General features: G+C 42.1%; 1 protein-coding gene across 50 annotated transcripts in view; it reads left to right on the plus strand.

Moving 5' to 3' along the window:
- si:ch211-266g18.10 (uncharacterized) overlaps nt 1-18997 on the plus strand; it is a 244924-nt gene that overhangs the window by 18889 nt on the left and 207038 nt on the right. For 34 of the 50 annotated variants that reach the window (XM_082957637.1, XM_082957639.1, XM_082957638.1 and 31 more), the window contains exon 1: nt 5029-5406. In XM_082957637.1, coding sequence (XP_082813763.1) covers nt 5385-5406 — 22 coding nt within the window. In that variant the 5' untranslated portion in view covers nt 5029-5384. Of the gene's footprint in view, nt 1-1309; nt 1383-5027; nt 5407-18997 lie in introns of those variants that run through there. The other 16 variants (XM_082957672.1, XM_082957646.1, XM_082957673.1 and 13 more) reach the window with 4 other exon arrangements.

Below are 18997 nucleotides of genomic sequence, written 5' to 3' on the forward strand. Positions count from 1 at the left end.
CAAATCTAAGTGAAGGAATGGAATAAGAATATATAAATATATGGATGAGCAATGACAGAGCGGCATAGGCAAGATGCAGTGGAAGGTATAAAATACAGTATATACATATGAGATGAGAACTGCAAGATATGTAAACATTATTAAAGAGGCATTATTAAAGTGACTAGTGATCCATTTATTAAAGTGGCCAATGATTTCAAGTCTGTATGTAGGCAGCATCCTCTCTGTGTTAGTGATGGCTGTTTAACAATCTGATGGCCTTGAGAGAGAAGCTGTTTTTCAGTCTCTCTGTCCCAGCTTTGATGCACCTGTACTGCCCTCACCTTCTGGGTGGTGGCGGGGTGAACAGGCAGTGGCTCGGGTGGTTGTTGTCCTTGATGATATTTTTGGTCTTCCTGTGACATCGGGGGCTGTAGGTGTCCTGTAGGGCAGGTAGTTTGCCCCCGGTGATGTGTTGTGCAGACCGCACCATCCTCTGGAGAGCCCTGGGCGGTGCAGTTGCCGTACAAGGCAGTGATACAGCCCGACAGGATGCTCTAAATTGTGCATCTGTAAAAGTTTGTGAGGGTTTTAGGTGAAGAGCCAAATTTCTTCAGCCTCCTGAGGTTGAAGAGACGCTGTTGTGCTTTCTTCACCACACTGTCTGTGTGGGTGGACCATTTCAGTTTGTCCGTGATGTGTACGCCGAGGAACTTAAAACTTTCCACATTCTCCACTGCTGTTCCTTCAATGTGGATAGGGGGGTGCTCCCTCTGCTGTTTCTTGAAGTCCACGATCATCTCCTTTGTTTTGTTGATGTTAAGTGAGCGGTTGTTTTCCTGACACCACACTCTGAGTTCCCTGACCTCCTCCCTGTAGACTGTCTCGTCATTGTTGGTAATCAAGCCTACTACTGTTGTGTCGTCTGCAGACATGATGATTGAGTTGGAGCTGTGCTTTACCACGCAGTCATGGGTAAACAGGCAGTAAATAATAATAATCATGTTTTGCATGCACCCTTGAGGGGCCCCAGTGTTGAGGATTAGCGAAGTGAAGATGTTGTTTCCTACCTTCACCACCTGGGGGCGGCCTGTCAGGAAGTCCAGGAGACCCAGGACCTCTAGCTTAATGATGAGCTTGGAGGGTACTATCGTGTTGAAAGCTGAGCTGAAGTCAAAGAACAGCATTCTTACATCCTTTTGTCCAGATGGGATAGGGAAGTGTGCAGTATATTTTAACTGCCTGTGTTTTGTATCTTAATGTGCATATTGTGTATATTTATGTTTCTCTATACTTGCCTATTGATGTGTTTGTTTTTTGTATTGTGCAGGTCTCAATATGACTTCCATCTGCATCAAGACATGAGTGTGATGCCCCTACCAGTTGAGCTCTCTGTGTGTGAGGTAAATAAAGAAATTGTCTTTGTTCGTGCACAGAAGTTTGTCCGTCAGACATAGATTTTTCTAATTGTTACACACTCACGTCTGTGCAGCTGGGTTGTCGTGAGAAATAATAATCATGTTTTGCTTTCGGGAAACCCCTGTACAGTATATCCTGTTTGAATGGCTTAGTCACCAAACAACACAATTGACAAAATGTTGTTTATAGAGAGGGGGGGGGGGGCTGAGTTGTTTGACGGTGTCACGCCCTGATCTGTTTCACATGTTCCTGTGATTGTCTCCACCCCCTCCAGGTGTCGCTTATTTTCCCCTGTGTGTTTATCCCTGTGTCAGTTCGTCTTGTATGTTAAGTCAAGTCAACCAGAATGTTTTTCCCGTACTCCTTCTGCAATTCTCCTTTTTCTAGTCCTCCCGGTTTTGACTTTTGCCTGTTTCTGGACTCTGTACCCGCCTGCCTTGACCATGACCGTGTCTGCCACTCTGTACCTCCTGGACTCTGATATGGTTTTGACCTTTTGCCTGTCCACAACCATTCTCTTGCCTACCCCTTTGGATTATTAAACATTGTAAGACTCCAACCATCTGCCTCCTGTGTCTGTATCTGGGTCTCGTGCTTTGATAGACGGGAGAGAGCTCAGCTGATAGGGGCATCACACTCATGTCTTGAAGATGGACTCAGATGTCAGACGTTAAGTGAGGAAGGAAAAGACAGAGCTATGAATGCAAGGACTGACCATCCATAATATAAAATTGTTTTAGCCAAGCAATACAGTGTTTGTTAACATATTATATATTTTTACAAACATTGGAGTAAAAAAAGCTTGTGTTTTGGGTTCTGATGGAACAGTTGAACTAAGCTCATGAAGCTTATAAATTAGATTCTTCAAGAATCAATGGGTATACAGTGCATTCAGAAAGTATTCAGACCCCTCCCTTTTTCCACATTTTGTTACGTTACAGCCTTATTCTAAAATTGATTAAATCGTTTTTTCCCCTCATCAATCTAATACCCCATAATGACAAATCAAAAACAGGAATTTAGAAACATTTGCTAATGTATAAAAAATGTAACTGAAATATCAAATTTACAGAACTATTCAGACCCTTTACTCATTACTTTGTTGAAGCACCTTTAGCAGAGTTTATAGCCTTAAGTCTTCTTGGGTATGACGCAACATGCATAGCACACCTGTATTTGGGGAGTTTCTCCCATTCTTCTCTGGAGATCCTCTCAAGCTCTGTCAGTTTGGATGGGGACTGTCGCTGCACAGCTATTTTCAGGCCTCTCCAGAGATGTTCGGTCAGGTTCAAGTCCGGGCTCTGGATGGTCCACTCACGGACATTCAGAGACTTGTCCCAAAGCAACTCCTGCATTGTCTTGGCTGTGTGCTTAGGGCCATTGTCCTGTTGGAAGGTGAACCTTCGCCCCAATCTGAGGTCCTGAGTGCTCTGGAGCAGCTTTTCATCAAGGATCTCTCTGAACTTTTCTCCATTCATCTTTCCCTCAATCCTGACCTAGTTTTCCAATCCGTGCTGCTGAAAAACATTCCCACAGCATGATGCTGTCACCACCATGCTTCACCGTAGGGATGGTATTGGCCAGGTGATGAGCAGTGCCTTGTTTCCTCCAGATGTGACACTTGGTATTCAGGCCAAAGAGTTCAATCTTGGTTTCATCAGACCTGAGAATCTTGTTTCTAATGGTCTGAGAGTCTTTTAGGTGGCTTTTGGCAAACTCCAAGCGGGCTGTCATGTGCCTTCTACTGAGGAGTTTCTTCCATCTGGCCACTCTACCATAAAGGCCTGATTGGTGGAGTTCTGTAGAGATGATTGTCCTTATGGAACGTTCTCCCATCTCTAAAGAAGAACTCTGTAGCTTTGTCAGAATGACCATCGGGTTCTTGGTCACCTCCCTGACCAAGGCCCTTCTCCCTCGATTGCTCAGTTTGGCTGGGCGGCCAGCTCTAGGAAAAATCTTGGCGGTTCCAAACTTCTTCCATTTAAGAATGATGGGGGCCACTGTGTTCTTGGGGACCGTATATGCTGCAGAAATGTTTTGGTACACTTCCCCAGATCTGGTCCTCAACATTATCCTGTCTCAGAGCTCTATTCCTCTATTGACATGCACTGTCAACTGTGGGACCTTTTTATAAACAGGTGTGTAGTTTTCCAAATCATGTCCAATCAATTGAATTTACCACAGGTGGTCTTCAATTAAGTTGTAGAAACATATCAATGGAAACAGAATGCACCTGAGCACTCTGTTTCCATTGATATGTTTCTACAACCTAATTCACCTGACCACCTCTCATAGCAAAGGGTCTGAATACTACTAAATAAGGTAGTTCTGTTTTTAATACATTTGCAAAAATGTCTAAAAACCTGTTTTCGCTTTGTCATTATTGGTTATTGTGTGTAGATTGATGAGGAGAAAAAATATTTTATCCATTTTAGAATAAGGCTGTAAGAAAATGTGGAAAAAGTGAATGGGACTGAATACTTTCCGATTGCACTCCTAAAATGGATGTAGCAACTAAGGATTCCAGCTTTAACCACTTTCTTAACATCACAATTATGTTGTGCTATAAGTCACTGCCACAATAGTGTATTATCTAGGTCTACGATGTATGTGGCATACCATGACATTCACACTCACTGAACAGCAATTTCAAAGCAGTCATGAAGTTTCAGGCTTGGATTTGGCCAACTATTCAAAAAATGATGCCTCAATAGTCATAGTCAGCTTTGTTATGCAGTACAGATGTGGCCTTCACAGCAGTGTTGGGCCCAATTCGAACTGAAGGCAATTAATAAAGGAAGTTATTTGAATTTAAACTTCAAAAAGGGAAAAACATTTCAAATAAATAGCTTTTACATTTAAGTTTATTGAGAAATCATTGAAAATAGATGTAGTTTTTTCAATTATTGAATTGGAATTTCAGTTTACTTCCTGAATTGACTAATTTCAATTCGAATTGACCCCTACCCTGCTTCACTGTGTGCAAATCTCATTAAACTCTGTGTGTAGACTTGTGTATCTGTATGTGTACTATCCACACCCATATTCAAAAGGAGGCAGGGGAGTGTACCAATACTGTACTGTACACACCAAATGGTTGCAAATAACAGTGGCTCTGCTGTAGGGCCCTAATGTGAACACAAGATGGCTGTATTTAAGTGCACATGCCTTACCATAATCCTTACAGACAGTGGAAAATTCTCTCTGCAGACTCAGTGGTAAGTAAGGTTTAAATAGCTGCTAATGCATGTTTATTTTGAAGCTGTCATATGAAACCAACGATCATTGTATTACATATTCACAGATTGAATTAAAGAGTGATGATTGGGAAGGCATCACATTTGGATTTCCCTTCCATTTATGCTGCAGTGTTGTCGTTTCCTTTCCTTAGTAGCTGTCACTTAACCACTGACGTTGAGTCCATCTGAGTCCATCTACAACACGTGTGATCCCCCTACCAATTGAGCTCTCCCCCGTCAGACCACTGAGCACAACCCCCAACAGCCATAAAAGGCCTGAGAGAGCGACTGTTGCATTGAGCCCTGACTAAGAATAAACTAGGCTGTGGTGGGATAAGGTTACCTTGAAGCCCCCCTGTGCTGTTCTGACCTATACCCATGTGAGGCACCAATAATACTGGGTGGGCATTTCAGCAGGGATCTGCAGTCTCTCCCCTGCCCTATTCTTGGCTTTCCCCACTCCTGTTTTTCTCTCCTTCGCCATCATACGTATACCTTTTCTGCAATGCTTCAAAACAGGCAGCTTTGAAATTCCAATCACCTTCTCATTTTTTAACTTTAAAAAAACTACTTTTTCCGATAAATTCAACCTGTGGATTATATTGGTAAAAATAAGGGGCACTACCTTCATTGATACGGTCACAATTTCCTTAGTCAGTGGATTCCAATTCGATTTGAAAGACATTGCTAACCTCTTGAAAAAAAGCTTTCCAAACGACATACTTGAAATTAAGTTTTCATATCAACATGCCTGAAGCAGCCCCTGAAGGTACGTCTTTCAAAGCGTTCTGCATGTTCACTTAGTGTGGAGTAGAATTGTTTGCTAAAACATAGTTTGCATCATTAAAGCAATGTACTATTTCGATTACTTTTGTTTCTCTGGCGTCTCATGATGAGGAAATGTGTTGAAAGTTGATTGCTAAAAATACTGCATATAGTATTAGCAGTTTTGCCCCTGTAACATGACAGCTGAAGTGCCCGCTGTTTCAAGGCTATAAAGCATCTTATGATAGTATTTAACGTCTTTCTCCACCTTATGGAACACAGAAAAAAGGTTCATATTTAACTATGGGTGCTAAATAAAGTCTCCAGGACTTAGTGTTTGAATATAATGTGTGACGCAGTATTTGTCAGTGACTCCTAGCATTGTATCACAAGTGTCACCAACTGTGAGTATTTGAAAGGTCTGTATTGCTCAGTTGAGTGTGTGGTGTGTAGTTATTCATTCACCCTCCTTCATTTATTTTTTATTGGAGGAAGTGAATTATGCAATACATGAGCTGTGGTCGAATACCCATACTAACATGCTGTATACTACATACTTAATGAGTGTATATACTACATAAAATTTGTTCATTTTAGTATAGTGTAAACGAACAGTATCCTTTCAGTTGAGTGTGCTAGCGCTTCGCCTGTCTACCGGAAGTTGATGCTGTTGCTATGCAACCTCTTGCTAGCTTGTTAGCAGAATAAATGACTAGACATTTTACGATTTCAGGGGTGTTTTTTCCATTCAATCTGGAGTGCCAGAGTGCGCTCTGGGCACTCGTAAATACAGAGCGTTGTCAGATTGTCCGTTTGTAAATTCAGAGCTCTTGGAGCGTCGCTCTGGCTGAGGAGTAGAGTTGATCCGAGTGTTCTGACCTCACAACAGCAGTCAAGCACCCAAGCTAACTAGCTAACGTTGGCTAGCTACTTCCAGACACAAATTAAAGAACACCTCACTCTGACCATTTTACTCACCCTAGCAGAGCTGGTTAGGCTGTTTTCATATTATCCAGAGTGCTGGTGACTGTAACTGTGCTGCTGGCAACAATTTATTGACACCGTTTTTTGCCGACATTTACTGTGTGTGTGCGTGACAAGCTTTCCACCCTATGCCCTAACAGGATCTCCGTACCCGCCCCCCCCCCCCCCCCCCCCCCTAAACTGTTCATCCCCTCCAATATCTAAAACATAATTTTTGCCATGGGGCAGAGATCATTTCTTTGTTTGTTTTACAGCTAATTTCCTGCAATTCTACCCATTTTTCCAAGGGGTTTTGAGACATTTTTGAAGTTTTAAAGCAAATTGGCTGCAATTCTACACATTTTGCCAAGACTTATGCCATGTTAATGATATGAGTGAGAGTGACTAACAAAATAAATGGGGGCCCCCTGGAGGTCAGGGCCTCTGGGCACATGCCCTGCGTGCTCGGTTGGTATTCGGCCATTATTACTACAAGTTTAGATAGCTGGCTAGACTAACTTACCAATTGTTAGCTGACATTAAGTGACTGTCAGTGACTGACATAACAGCAGAAAAACTGATGATGCGCAACAAATTTCGAAATTACACGTGTATTCTACTATTCTAACTGAACTGTAAATTTCGTCAATTTCAGCCAAACCCGTTGCTGACAGTAGAATGGCCTTACTGAAGAGCTCAGTGACTTTCAACGTGGCACCGTCATAGGATGCCACCTTTCTAACAAGTCAGTTTGTAAAATTTCTGCACTGCTAGAGCTGCCCTGGTCAACTTTAAGTGCTGTTATTGTGAAGTTGAAACAACTAGGAGCACCAATGTCTCAGCCGCGAAGTGGTAGGCTGCACAAGCTCACAGAACGAGACTGCAGAGTGCTGACGCGTGCAGCGATCGTCTGTCCTCGGTTGCAACAATCACTACCGAGTTCCAAACCTCTGGAAGCAACGTCAGCACAAGAACTGTCTGTCGGGAGCTTCATGAAATGGGTTTCCATGGCTGAGCAGCCGCACACATGCCTAAGATCACCATGCGCAATGCCAAGCGTCGGTTAGAGTGGTGTAAAGCTCGCCGCCATTGGACTCTAGAGCAGTGGAAACGCGTTCTCTGGAGTGATGAATCACGCTTCACCATCTGGTAGTCCAACAGACGAATCTGGGTTGGGAGGAAGCCAGGAGAACACTACCAGCCGAATGCATAGTGCCAACTGTAAAGTTTGGTGGTGGAGGAGGAATAATGGTCTGGGCCTGTTTATCATGGTTCGGGCTAGGTCCCTTAGTTAGAGTGAAGGGAAATCTTAACTCTACAGCATACAATGACATTCTAGATGATTCTGTGCTTCCAAATTGTGGCAACAGTTTGGCCCTTTCCTGTTTCAGCATGACAATTCCCCTGTGCACAAAGCGAAGTACATACAGAAATGGTTTGTCAAGATCGGTGTGGAAGAACTTGATTTGCCTGCACAGAGCTCTGACCTCAACCCCATCGAACACCTTTGGGATGATTTGGAACACCGACTGCGAGCCAGGCCTAATCTCCCAACATCAGTGTCCGACCTCACTAATGCTCTAGTGGCTGTGTTTCAACATCTGTTACACGGAGCGAACACAGGGGAACCCAAGAGCGGACTCAGATGCAGAAGCAGGGATGAATGAATCAAAATGTTTATTGTACACAGAGAGATGAGGAGTGCAGAACCGGGGTAGCTCAGATGAGTTACAGAAAAAACAGAAGTGTAGAGTGAGGTTGGAGTTGACTGAGTTGAACAGGGTAAACAGGTCCTGAGGGGAATCCAAGGCAGTGGTGGTGAGTGAAGTCCAGAGCAAGGTGGTTGGGTGAGATGTGGTACAGGAGACAGGAGCCAGAGAGAGCGGTAACTGCAACGAGAGGACAAAACTGTGTTATGCAGGGAAACAAGCACAGCAGAGCAATAGGATCTTGAGAACTAACAAAAGGCTAGGATAACAACTGACTGAGCAGAGATTACGATCTGGCAGGAATGAGTATATGTAGAGGTTTGATTTGCAGCTGGTAGGGATCTGCTCTGACTCCAGCACACCTGTCTCCAATCACACACACACAGAGCGAGAGAGAGAGACAGAGACAGAGAGACAGAGAGAGAGAGAGATGAACACCAGATGGCGTAGTGGGAGCAGATGTGACAACATCTAGTGAAAGGCCTTCCCAGAAAAGTGGAAGCTTTTATAGCAGCCAAGACGGGACCAACTCCATATCAATGCCCATGATATTGGAATGAGATGATCAACGAGCAGGTGTCCACATACTTTTGGTCATGTAGTATTTAATTATAGAGTGTGAACAGACCATTGAATGTTGATCCCGACTCACGAGTCTCGCCTGACCGTATTCTGTCAGCATCCACTCGTCATTCTGGAAGATTTTCTTTAAATGACAGAAACAAAGTTGAAGATGTGGTACTGTTTTGGTGTGTTTGTTTTAGCCTACCAGGGGTGCCGGGTCAGTGCCAGCGGCGTTTTTCATCTCGTTAAACTTGATGGAGTTGCCAAAAAATGTATTTCAACCAATGAAAAAAAAAGAAATGAATGAACAATCTGAGCGGCTGAGCAGAGGAGACCCAGTGCGTCCAAACAGAGTCGGATTAACAAATTTTGGGCCCCGGGGCACCTACCTCAAGAGAGCCCCCCAACCTGCCCAAAATATATACATTTTTTGGAGGGGTTTAAACAGATTTATTTAGGAAAACAGCTAACTTCCTGCATTTCAACACATTTTGCCATGGAGCAGAGAGAAAAATGTGCAGTCTTATTATGCTATTCTACAAATTACATTTAGTTGAAATAAATGATTGTTGAGGATGAATCGACCTGTTCTGTGGGAATTTCGCCTATGGTTTGATGCCATATGATGAGCTCTGTTGTACTCAAATCTCTGGGCTCCAGCTGTAATATTAATCAGCTGTCATAAGAGAGCTTTAGCCACATGTTTGTGGATAATAAGTCTAAGGTCCCATCCAGAAATAACCTCTAGGCAATTATCTCATTCTGAAAGGATTGGATAGGTATAAGCTAAGCAATATGGCAAAATGTTCACCACGTCTATCAGAGGGCAACATTTTTGAGATTACATTTGAGTCATTTAGTAATGTAGTTCGGCACCCAAAAATGCCTTGACTCTTCTGGGTCAGTTGTATGAACAGTGCTTCTCTGGAGTATGTTGTAGTATTGTGCAAAGGGTTCTGGGTTAGCATCCAGGGTAAGGAAGAAATGGATGGATTATGGGCGGGCCATATAAATAAATAAAATATTTAAATATTGATACTTTATTTTGACCGAGCATGGACAGAAAGACTCACCAATCTCACGTAAAGCATCAGAGCGAGCGAAACAGCGCCCTCTCTGTCTCAGTATGTGTAGCCCACGTATCTGATGTTGTCTGGCCAAAAACAGTATGGCATGACATACTCTTTTTGGCCAAACAGAATATGTATTTATTTTGGATTCCCATTAGCTGCTGCCAAGACAGCAGCTACTCTTCCTGTGCCCTCAGGCCCCTACTCTACTACCACATATCTACAACACAAAATCCATGTGTACGTGTGGGTATAGTGCTTATGTTATTGTGTGTTTGTATGCATGTGTCTGTGCCTATGTTTGTGTGTTGCTTCACAGTCCTCGTTGTTCCATAATGTGTATGTGTATCTGCTTTTTAAACAAATTTTACTGCTTGCATCAGTTACTTGATGTGGAATAGAGTTCCTTGTAGTCATGGGTCTATGTAGTACTGTGCACCTCCCATAGTCTGTTCTGGATTGGGGACTGTGAAGAGACCTCTGGTGGCATGTCTTGTGGGGTATGCTTGGGTGTCCGAGCTGTGTGCCATTAGTTCAAACAGACAACATGTTAATACTTCTCACAAATACAAGTAGTGATGAAGTCAATCTCTCCTTCACTTTGAGTCAGGAGAGATTGACATGCATATTATTAATGTTACCTCTCTGTGAACATCGAAGGGCCAGCTGTGCTGCCCTGTTCTGAGCCAATTGCAATTTTCCTAAGTCCCTCTTTGTGGCACCTGACCACACAACTGAACAGGTGTGACAAAACTAAGGAGGACCTGCCTTGTTGATAGTGCTGTTAAGAATGCAGAGCAACTCTTTATTATGGACAGACTTCTCCCCATCCTAGCTACTGTTGTATCAATATGTTTTGACCATGACAGTTTACAATCCAGGGTTACTCCAAGCAGTTTAGTCTCCTCAACTTGCTCAATCACCACATTGTTCATTACAAGATTTAGTTGAGGTTTAGGGTTTAGTGAATGATTTTTCCCAAATACAATGCTTTTAGTTTTACAAATATTTAGGACTAACGTATCTCCATTCCACCCATTCTGAAATGAACTGCAGCTCTTTGTTAAGTTTTGCAGTCAACTTCTGTGACTGTGGTAGCTGATGTTTATAGTGTTGAGTCATCCGCATACATAGACACATTGGCTTTACTCAAAGCCAGTGGCATGTCGTTAGTAAAGATTTTAAAAAGTAATGGGCCTAGACAGCTGCCCTGGGGAATTCCTGATTCTACCTGGATTTTGTTGGAGATTCTTCCATTAACGAACACCCTCTGTGTTCTGTTAGACAGGTAACTCTTCATCTATAATATAGCAGTGGGTGTAAAGTCATAACACATATGTTTTTCTAGCAACAGACTATGATCAATAATGTCAAAAGCCACACTGTATTCTAACAAACAGCCCCCACAATCTTTTTTTATCATCAATTTCTCTCAGCCAATCATCATTCATTTGTGTAAGTGCTGTGCTTGTTGTATGTCCTTCCCTTTAAGCACGCTGAAAGTCTGTTGTCTATTTGTTTACTGTAAAATAGCATTGTATCTGGTCAAACACAATCTTTTCCAAAAGTTTACAAAGGGTTGGTAGCAGGCTGATTGGTCGGCTATTTGAGCCAGTAAAGGGGGCTTACGTTTCCTTAGGTAAGGGAATAACTTTTGCTTCCCTCCAGACACTTTCTAGTCAGCTTAACCTGTTAGGGCTAGGGGGCAGCATTTGCACGTCTGGATAAAAAAAATGTACCCGATTTAATCTGGTTACTAATCCTACCCAGTAACTAGAATATGCATATACTTATTATATATGGATAGAAAACACTCTAAAGTTTCTAAAACTGTTTGAATGGTGTCTGTGAGTATAACAGAACTCATTTGGCAGGCAAAACCCTGAGACATTTTCTGACAGGAAGTGGATACCTGATGTGTTGTATTGACTTTAAACCTATCCCATTGAAAAACACAGGGGCTGAGGAATATTTTGGCACTTCCTATTGCTTCCACTAGATGTCACCAGCCTTTACAAAGTGTTTTGAGTCTTCTGGAGGGAGATCTGACCGAACAAGAGCCATGGAACGATGATGTCCCATTAGACACCTGGCGCGCGAGTTCATGTTGGGTACCCTCGTTCCAATACGTTATAAAAGAGTATGCATTCGTCCACCTTGAATATTATTCATGTTCTGGTTAAAAAAGGCCCTAATGATTTATGCTATACAACGTTTGACATGTTTGAACGAACGGAAATATATTTTTTCCCCTCGTTCATGACGAGAAGTCCGGCTGGCTTAGATCATGTGCTAACAAGACGGAGATTTTTGGACATAAATGATGAGCTTTTTTGAACAAAACTACATTCGTTATGGACCTGTGATACCTGGAAGTGACATCTGATGAAGAGAATCAAAGGTAATGGATTATTTACATAGTATTTTCGATTTTAGATCTCCCCAACATGACGTCTAGTCTGTATCGCAACGCGTATTTTTCTGGGCGCAGTGCTCAGATTATTGCAAAGTGTGATTTCCCAGTAAGGTTATTTTTAAATCTGGCAAGTTGATTGCGTTCAAGAGATGTAAATCTATAATTCTTTAAATGACAATATAATATTTTACCAATGTTTTCTAATTTTAATTATTTAATTTGTGACGCTGACTTGACTGCCGGTTATTGGAGGGAAACGATTTCCTCAACATCAATGCCATAGTAAAACGCTGTTTTTGGATATAAATATGAACTTGATAGAACTAAAAATGCATGCATTGTCTAACATAATGTCCTAGGAGTGTCATCTGATGGAGATTGTAAAAGGTTAGTGCATCATTTTAGCTGGTTTTATGGTTTTGGTGACCCTGTCTTTGACTTGACAAAACATTACACACAACTCTTGTAAATGTACTGTCCTAACATACTCTAAATTTATGCTTTCGCCGTAAAACCTTTTTGAAATCGTAAAACGTGGTTAGATTAAGGAGATGTTTATCTTTCAAATGGTGTAAAATAGTTGTATTTTTGAAAAATTTGAATTTTGACATTTATTTGGATTCAAATTTGCCGCTCTTGAAATGCACCTGCTGTTGATGGAGTGCACCACGGGTGGCACGCTAGCGTCCCACCTAGCCCATAGAGGTTAAATGAACGATATGGCAAATAGGAGTGGTAATATCATCTGCTATTATCTTCAGTAATTTGCCATCCAAGATGTCAGACCCCGGTGGCTTGTCATTTTTGATAGACAACAATGACAAGCCTATCTATCAGATACATAGGCTAAATATAGTAAGACAGAGGGGCGTTGTTCACTCGGTGTGGCATTTTAAGACACTTGTAAATTTAAGAAAAGTTGGTGGGGTGCACCGTGCACTGTTCGGATGCTAGAATTATTTTGGATGAACGTGCAGGGATGTAGTAACAGGGATGTAGTGCTTCCTTAGCACGGGGGCTAAATAAGTTCTAAATAATTAATAAGTGATAATGCCAGAGAAGCCGGTATTTGGAGGATATATTGGCATGGGTGTTGTTTGTCTCGGGCCGGCAAGCTGTGCCAATATCTCCTCTAAATACCTGATTCAAGGGCGTTATCACTTTTATACAACATGTTACTAACATATTCAAATAATCATTGACATATTTAACAAAAATATATATGTTAATTTGATGAATTAATTAGTAATATTTCATCCTTCCACAAGATATAGTCCCTACACTAATCTAGGGTTGCTACCCAAGTGGCCTGGTTGTTCGTTCTATCGGTTCAGTTGCCAGAGACTCAACCCAGTCGTTAAGTATTTTTGTTCTCTATCTATGGTCGTTAGTTTGCTCTAAATGTACCATTATCATACTGGCTGGTAACGTTCTTAACCCTTGCTTCCTAGCTAGCCAACAATGGCTAATTTACAGTCACGTCAGTCAGTGCTGCCAGAATAACAACAAAGAAGTGCATTTGCATTTGTTTAGGCTGTTTTCTAGTGACATTTATTTGGATACATTCATAACAATGATCTAATGAGGTGCAATTTTGCCTGGCATAAAACATTTGCTCTCTCGTCAGGACACTGTTGTTCAGAGGAGCTAGCCAACCACACAGCTAACAGAATCACTGAAGCTGGAAAGACTGCAAACTAGCTGCACTTCGTTTTGTTTGACATTTTCTCAATTAACATTTCTTTGTATATATCCATAAAAATTGATGCCAGCTGAATCATGATTTGGCATGGGTGTTCCGACTCCCGACTCGTTCATTACTTTGGGACAGCTGGAGATCGAATTTGAATATTGAAACAATGTTGAGGATGTCGGAGAGACAGACAGAAAGGTTTATACAAATCTCCAATGTTGAAAACGAAATGTTAGTCTAAAAGAAAAAAATAAATGTGAGATAATGTCTAGATGCTTTTTATAGTGGAGATCAAGTATATAAATTGCCTGGCTGTGCTGATGAGACAGTGGATTGCGCAGTCAGATGGAACAGAGTAAATAGGCATTTTAACATCAAAGATTTAGCTGGTGGTAACTTGTGGATTTGACACTGGCTGGAATGTGGTTTTAACCAATCAGCATTCAGGATTAGACCCACCTGTAAATTATATTTAATTACCACAAAAATTACATGAAAACGATACAATGATAAACTACACTGAACAAAAATATAACGCAACATGCAACAATTTCTAAGATTTTACTGAGTTACAGTTCATATAAGGAAATCAGTCAATTTAAATAAATTCATTAGGCCCTAATCACATGACTGGGAACACAGATATTCATATCTTGGTCACAGATACTGTAAGGGTCGTCGTACAAAGTGGACCAAGGCGCAGCGGGTTGAGTGCTCATTATAACTTTATTAGAACACTGACAAAACAAAACAAGAAAATGAACGAACGACAAACAGTCTTGCAGGCTACACACAGCAATGCAAAAACCACCTCCCACAATTCCCATAACAAACACTCCCCTATACATAGGACCTTCAATCAGAGTCAACGAGGAACAGCTGCCTACAATTGAAGGCCCATCCCAATTAACTAAACATAGAACTAAACACCCTAGATCTAACATAGAAAAACACTAACCTAGAACATGACCCATAAACCCCGGAACACTCTAAACAAACACCCCTTTACATAACACATATGCCAACAAACCCCGAACCACATAAAACAAACACCCCCTGCCACATCCTGACCAAACTACAATAACAAATAACCCCTTTACTGGTCAGGACGTGACAGATACCTTGAACAAAATGGTAGGGGTGTGGATCAGAAAACCAGTCAGTATCTGGTGTGATCACCATTTGCCTCTCCTTTGCATTGTGTTGATCAGGCTGTTGATTGTGGCCTCTGTAATGTTGTCCCAATCTTCTACAATGGCTGTGTGAAGTGGCTGGATATTGGCGGGAACTGGAACATGCTGTCATACACGTCAATCCAGAGCATCCCAAACATGCTCAATGGGTGACATGTCTGGGGAATATGCAGGTCATTGAGGTACTGGGAAATTTTCGGCTTACAGGAATTGTGTACAGATCCTTGCGACATGGGGCCGTTCATTATCATGCTGAAACATGAGGATGAATGGCACGACAATGGGCCTTAGGACCTCATCACGGTACCTCTGTCCATTGAAATTGCCATCTGTAAATTGTAATTGTGTTCATTGTCCATAGCGTATTCCTGCCCATACCATAACCCCACCACCACCATGGGGCAGTCTGTTCACAACGTTGACATCTGCAAACCGCTCGCCCACACGACGCCATACACGCTGTCTGCAATCTGCCCAATACAGTTGAATCCGAGAGTCATCCTTGAAGAGCACATCTCTTTCATCGAAAGTGAGCATTTGCTCACTGAAGTCGGTTAGGATGCCCGAACTGCAGTCAGGTCAAGACTCTGGTGAGGAAAACAAGCACACAGATGAGCTTTCCTGAGACGGTTTCTGACAGTTTGTGTGTAAGTCATTCGCTTGTGCAGTTCCATAGAACTGCCCAGATTCTGCCTAGTTCTGGCCGTCCGACCAAACTGAGCAACCGGGGCAAGAAGGACCTTGGTCAGGGAGGTGACCAAGAACCCAATGACCACTCTGACAGAACTTCAGAGTTCCTTGGCTGAGATGGGAGAACCTGCCATCTCTACAGCACTTCACCAATCTGGACTTTATGGGAGAGCAGCCAGATGGAAGCCACTCCTGAAACACATGACAGCACCCCTGGAATTTGCAAAAATACACGTGAAGGACTCTGAGATCATAAGGCAAATTATTATGTGGTCGGATGAGACAAACATTTTACTCTTTGGTCTGAATGCAATGCGCTGTCTGGAGAAAACCAGGCACAGCTCATCACCTGTCTAACACCATCCCTACCGTGAAGCATGGTGGTGGCATCATTATGTTATGGGGATGATTTTTAGTGGCAGGGAGACTGGTAAGAATAGAGGTAACAATGAATGGAGCCAAATACAGGCTAGTCCTTGATAAGAACCTGCCTCAGAGTACTAACAACCTTAGACTGGGGCAAAGATTTACGTTCTAACAGGACAATGACCCCAATCATACAGCTAAAGCAATGCTGGAATGGCTTCAGAACAAGAAAGTGAAAGTCCTCGAGTGGCACAGCCAAAGCCCAGACGAATCCCAATGAATCTAATTTGTAACTCACCACCTGGATTCGGTCTTAGGTAGCAAAATTTGAAATGGTGTGTTTTACATTGGATAAAAGTAGAGACACAGAGCTACAAAATGATATATCATACACTGCATTTTTTAGGAATGGGAAAGTAATTCTGCTTTGAAAGTTGATAAACTTGTAAACTTAATTTTGAGAAAACGGCATTTGAATGTTTTGCTATGTAGTGAAGAGCTCTTCTTTGTCTACACCCATTCAGCATCGTTCACACCCTCTTAAGCTTTAGCCCCATCCATATCGTTTCGCTCTCAGAGCGTTCAGAGCACACACTTGACGCTCTGGACAATTATTTGTTTACCTCTGGATAACATGAAAACAGCCTAACCAGCTCTGCTGGCAACAATTTCATAACGATTTTTTGCCGACGTTTACTGACACCGTGTTACAAATGCCTCCTAGTAGGAGGGGGGTGCAGGAATCAGGAGCAGGAGAGCAAGGAAGTTCCAGTGGCACAAAACGTTTAATATGGTAGTCCCAGACTCAAATACAACATGAGGAAAAAACATGCACAAAACGAAGTCGCCACACACATGAAAACTAATTGCACACACGGAGGAGAAACCTCGACTCCTAAACAAAGTCTCGAAAAACGGTAACACTACCGAATAAAACGAAAACCCCAAGGTGCAGACACGCACCCCTAACGTGAAACACATACAAACAATCCCGCACAAAGACTAGCATGCACCGGGGTGTAAATAAACCCACTGAAATCAACTAAATAAACACAGGTGTGAAAAAACAGACAGACTCAAACAAAAAGGAAAAATGGATCGGTGGCAGCTAGTAGGCCGGCAATGACGACCGCCGAGCACCGCCCGAACAGGGAGAGAAGCCACCTTCGGTGGAAGTCGTGACACACCAACCATATTCAACGGGTGTTGTATGCTTTAGCTTTCTGGCACAGGCGTTCCGCTAGCAACCCACCTCGACAACATCCGGTGAAATTGCAGAGCGCCAAATTCAAAATACAGAAATAGTCATAATAAGCATTCATAAAAAATACAAATCTTTTACATCGGCTTAAAGATTAACTTCTTGTTAAACCAGCCGCTTTGTCAGATTTCAAAAAGGCTTTACGGCGAAAGCATACCATGCGATTATCTGAGGACAGCACCCCGCTTACAAAAGTATACAAACATTTTACAACCAAGTAAAGGAATTACAAAAGTCAGAAATAGCGATAAAATGAATCACTTACCTTTGAAGATCTTCATATGGGTGCAGTCACAAGAGTCCCAGCTACACAATAAATGTTTGTTTTGTTCGATAAAGTCCCCCTCTTTATATCCCAAAAACTCAATTTTGTTGGCGCATTTTGTTCAGTAATCCACTGGCTCAAAGGCAGTCAAAACATGCAGACGAAAACATCCTAATAGTACCGGTAAAGTTCGTCGAAACATGTCAAACAATGTTTATAATTAATCATCAGGTTGTCAATTGTCTAAATAATCGATAATATTTCAACAGGACAATAGCTTATTCAATAGAAAGGAAAAACAACGAAGGGCGCGCACTCGGTCACATGCGCAAACCAGCACTGCATGATTCTACAGTCCACTGACAGAAAGGTCTTATTCTTCTTCATTTTTCAGAAAACAAGCCTGAAACAATGTCTAAAGACTGTTGACATCTAGTGGAAGCCATAGGAACTGCAATCTGGGTCCTAACCCATTAGATACTCAATTGGCATTCAATTGAAAATACCCACATCAAAAACATCCCACTTCCTGGATGGATTTTCCTCAGGTTTTCGCCTGCCATATCAGTTCTGTTTTACTCACAGACATTATTGTAACAGTTTTGGAAACTTTAGAGTGTTTTCTATTCAAATCTACCAATTATATGCATATCCTATCTTCTGGGCCTGAGTAACAGGCAGTTTACTTTGGGCACGCTTCTCATCCAGATGTCGAAATACTGCCCCCAAGCCATAAGAAGTTTTAAGACATGTAGCTAGCTAGCTAGATAAACAATGAACCTAGCTCGGTAAACAACGTGTAAGATAACACAACAATGAACATAGTGCCAAATCCTGTCGTTACTATCCTGCATGAATCTGCTGGGAGCTAACCAACGAGGTTCAATGTTAGCTAGCTAACATTAGGCTTTAACTTATTCAAATTAAGGAAAACTGTGGCATGGCATACGTGACAGGGAGACGCGTCCATCATGCATGATGATGTATACGGATACATCATCATGCATGATGGACGCGTCTCCATGGCACGTATGCCATGCCACAGTTTTCCTTAGTTTGAATATGTAATCTGTTTTCTCCATCTCTTTAGCTTTCATTCTCTAATTCCACTGATTTCAAAACTCGATCCCCCAGAAAGTGAAGAGCAACACTTATGCAGCACCACTACACAATACATTTTTTTAAAAAGCCGCATTCGATAGGATTATCAACACAGACTGACCAGCTCAAATAGACAGAAGCCTTCATATATGTCAGACCAATCCAAACTCCTCTCTCAGCATGCCTAGCCCACTCATTATCTCAGCCAATCATGGCTAGTGGGAAGGTTGTTGACTTTTTCTGTGGCTTAACAAACAAGGCTCATAATTTAACATTTGTATTCGTATTTACAGATGGCATACAA

The sequence above is a fragment of the Salmo salar genome, chromosome 11 (genome assembly GCF_965601325.2).
Source record: "Salmo salar chromosome 11, fSalSal1, whole genome shotgun sequence".
NCBI lineage: Eukaryota > Metazoa > Chordata > Actinopteri > Salmoniformes > Salmonidae > Salmo > Salmo salar.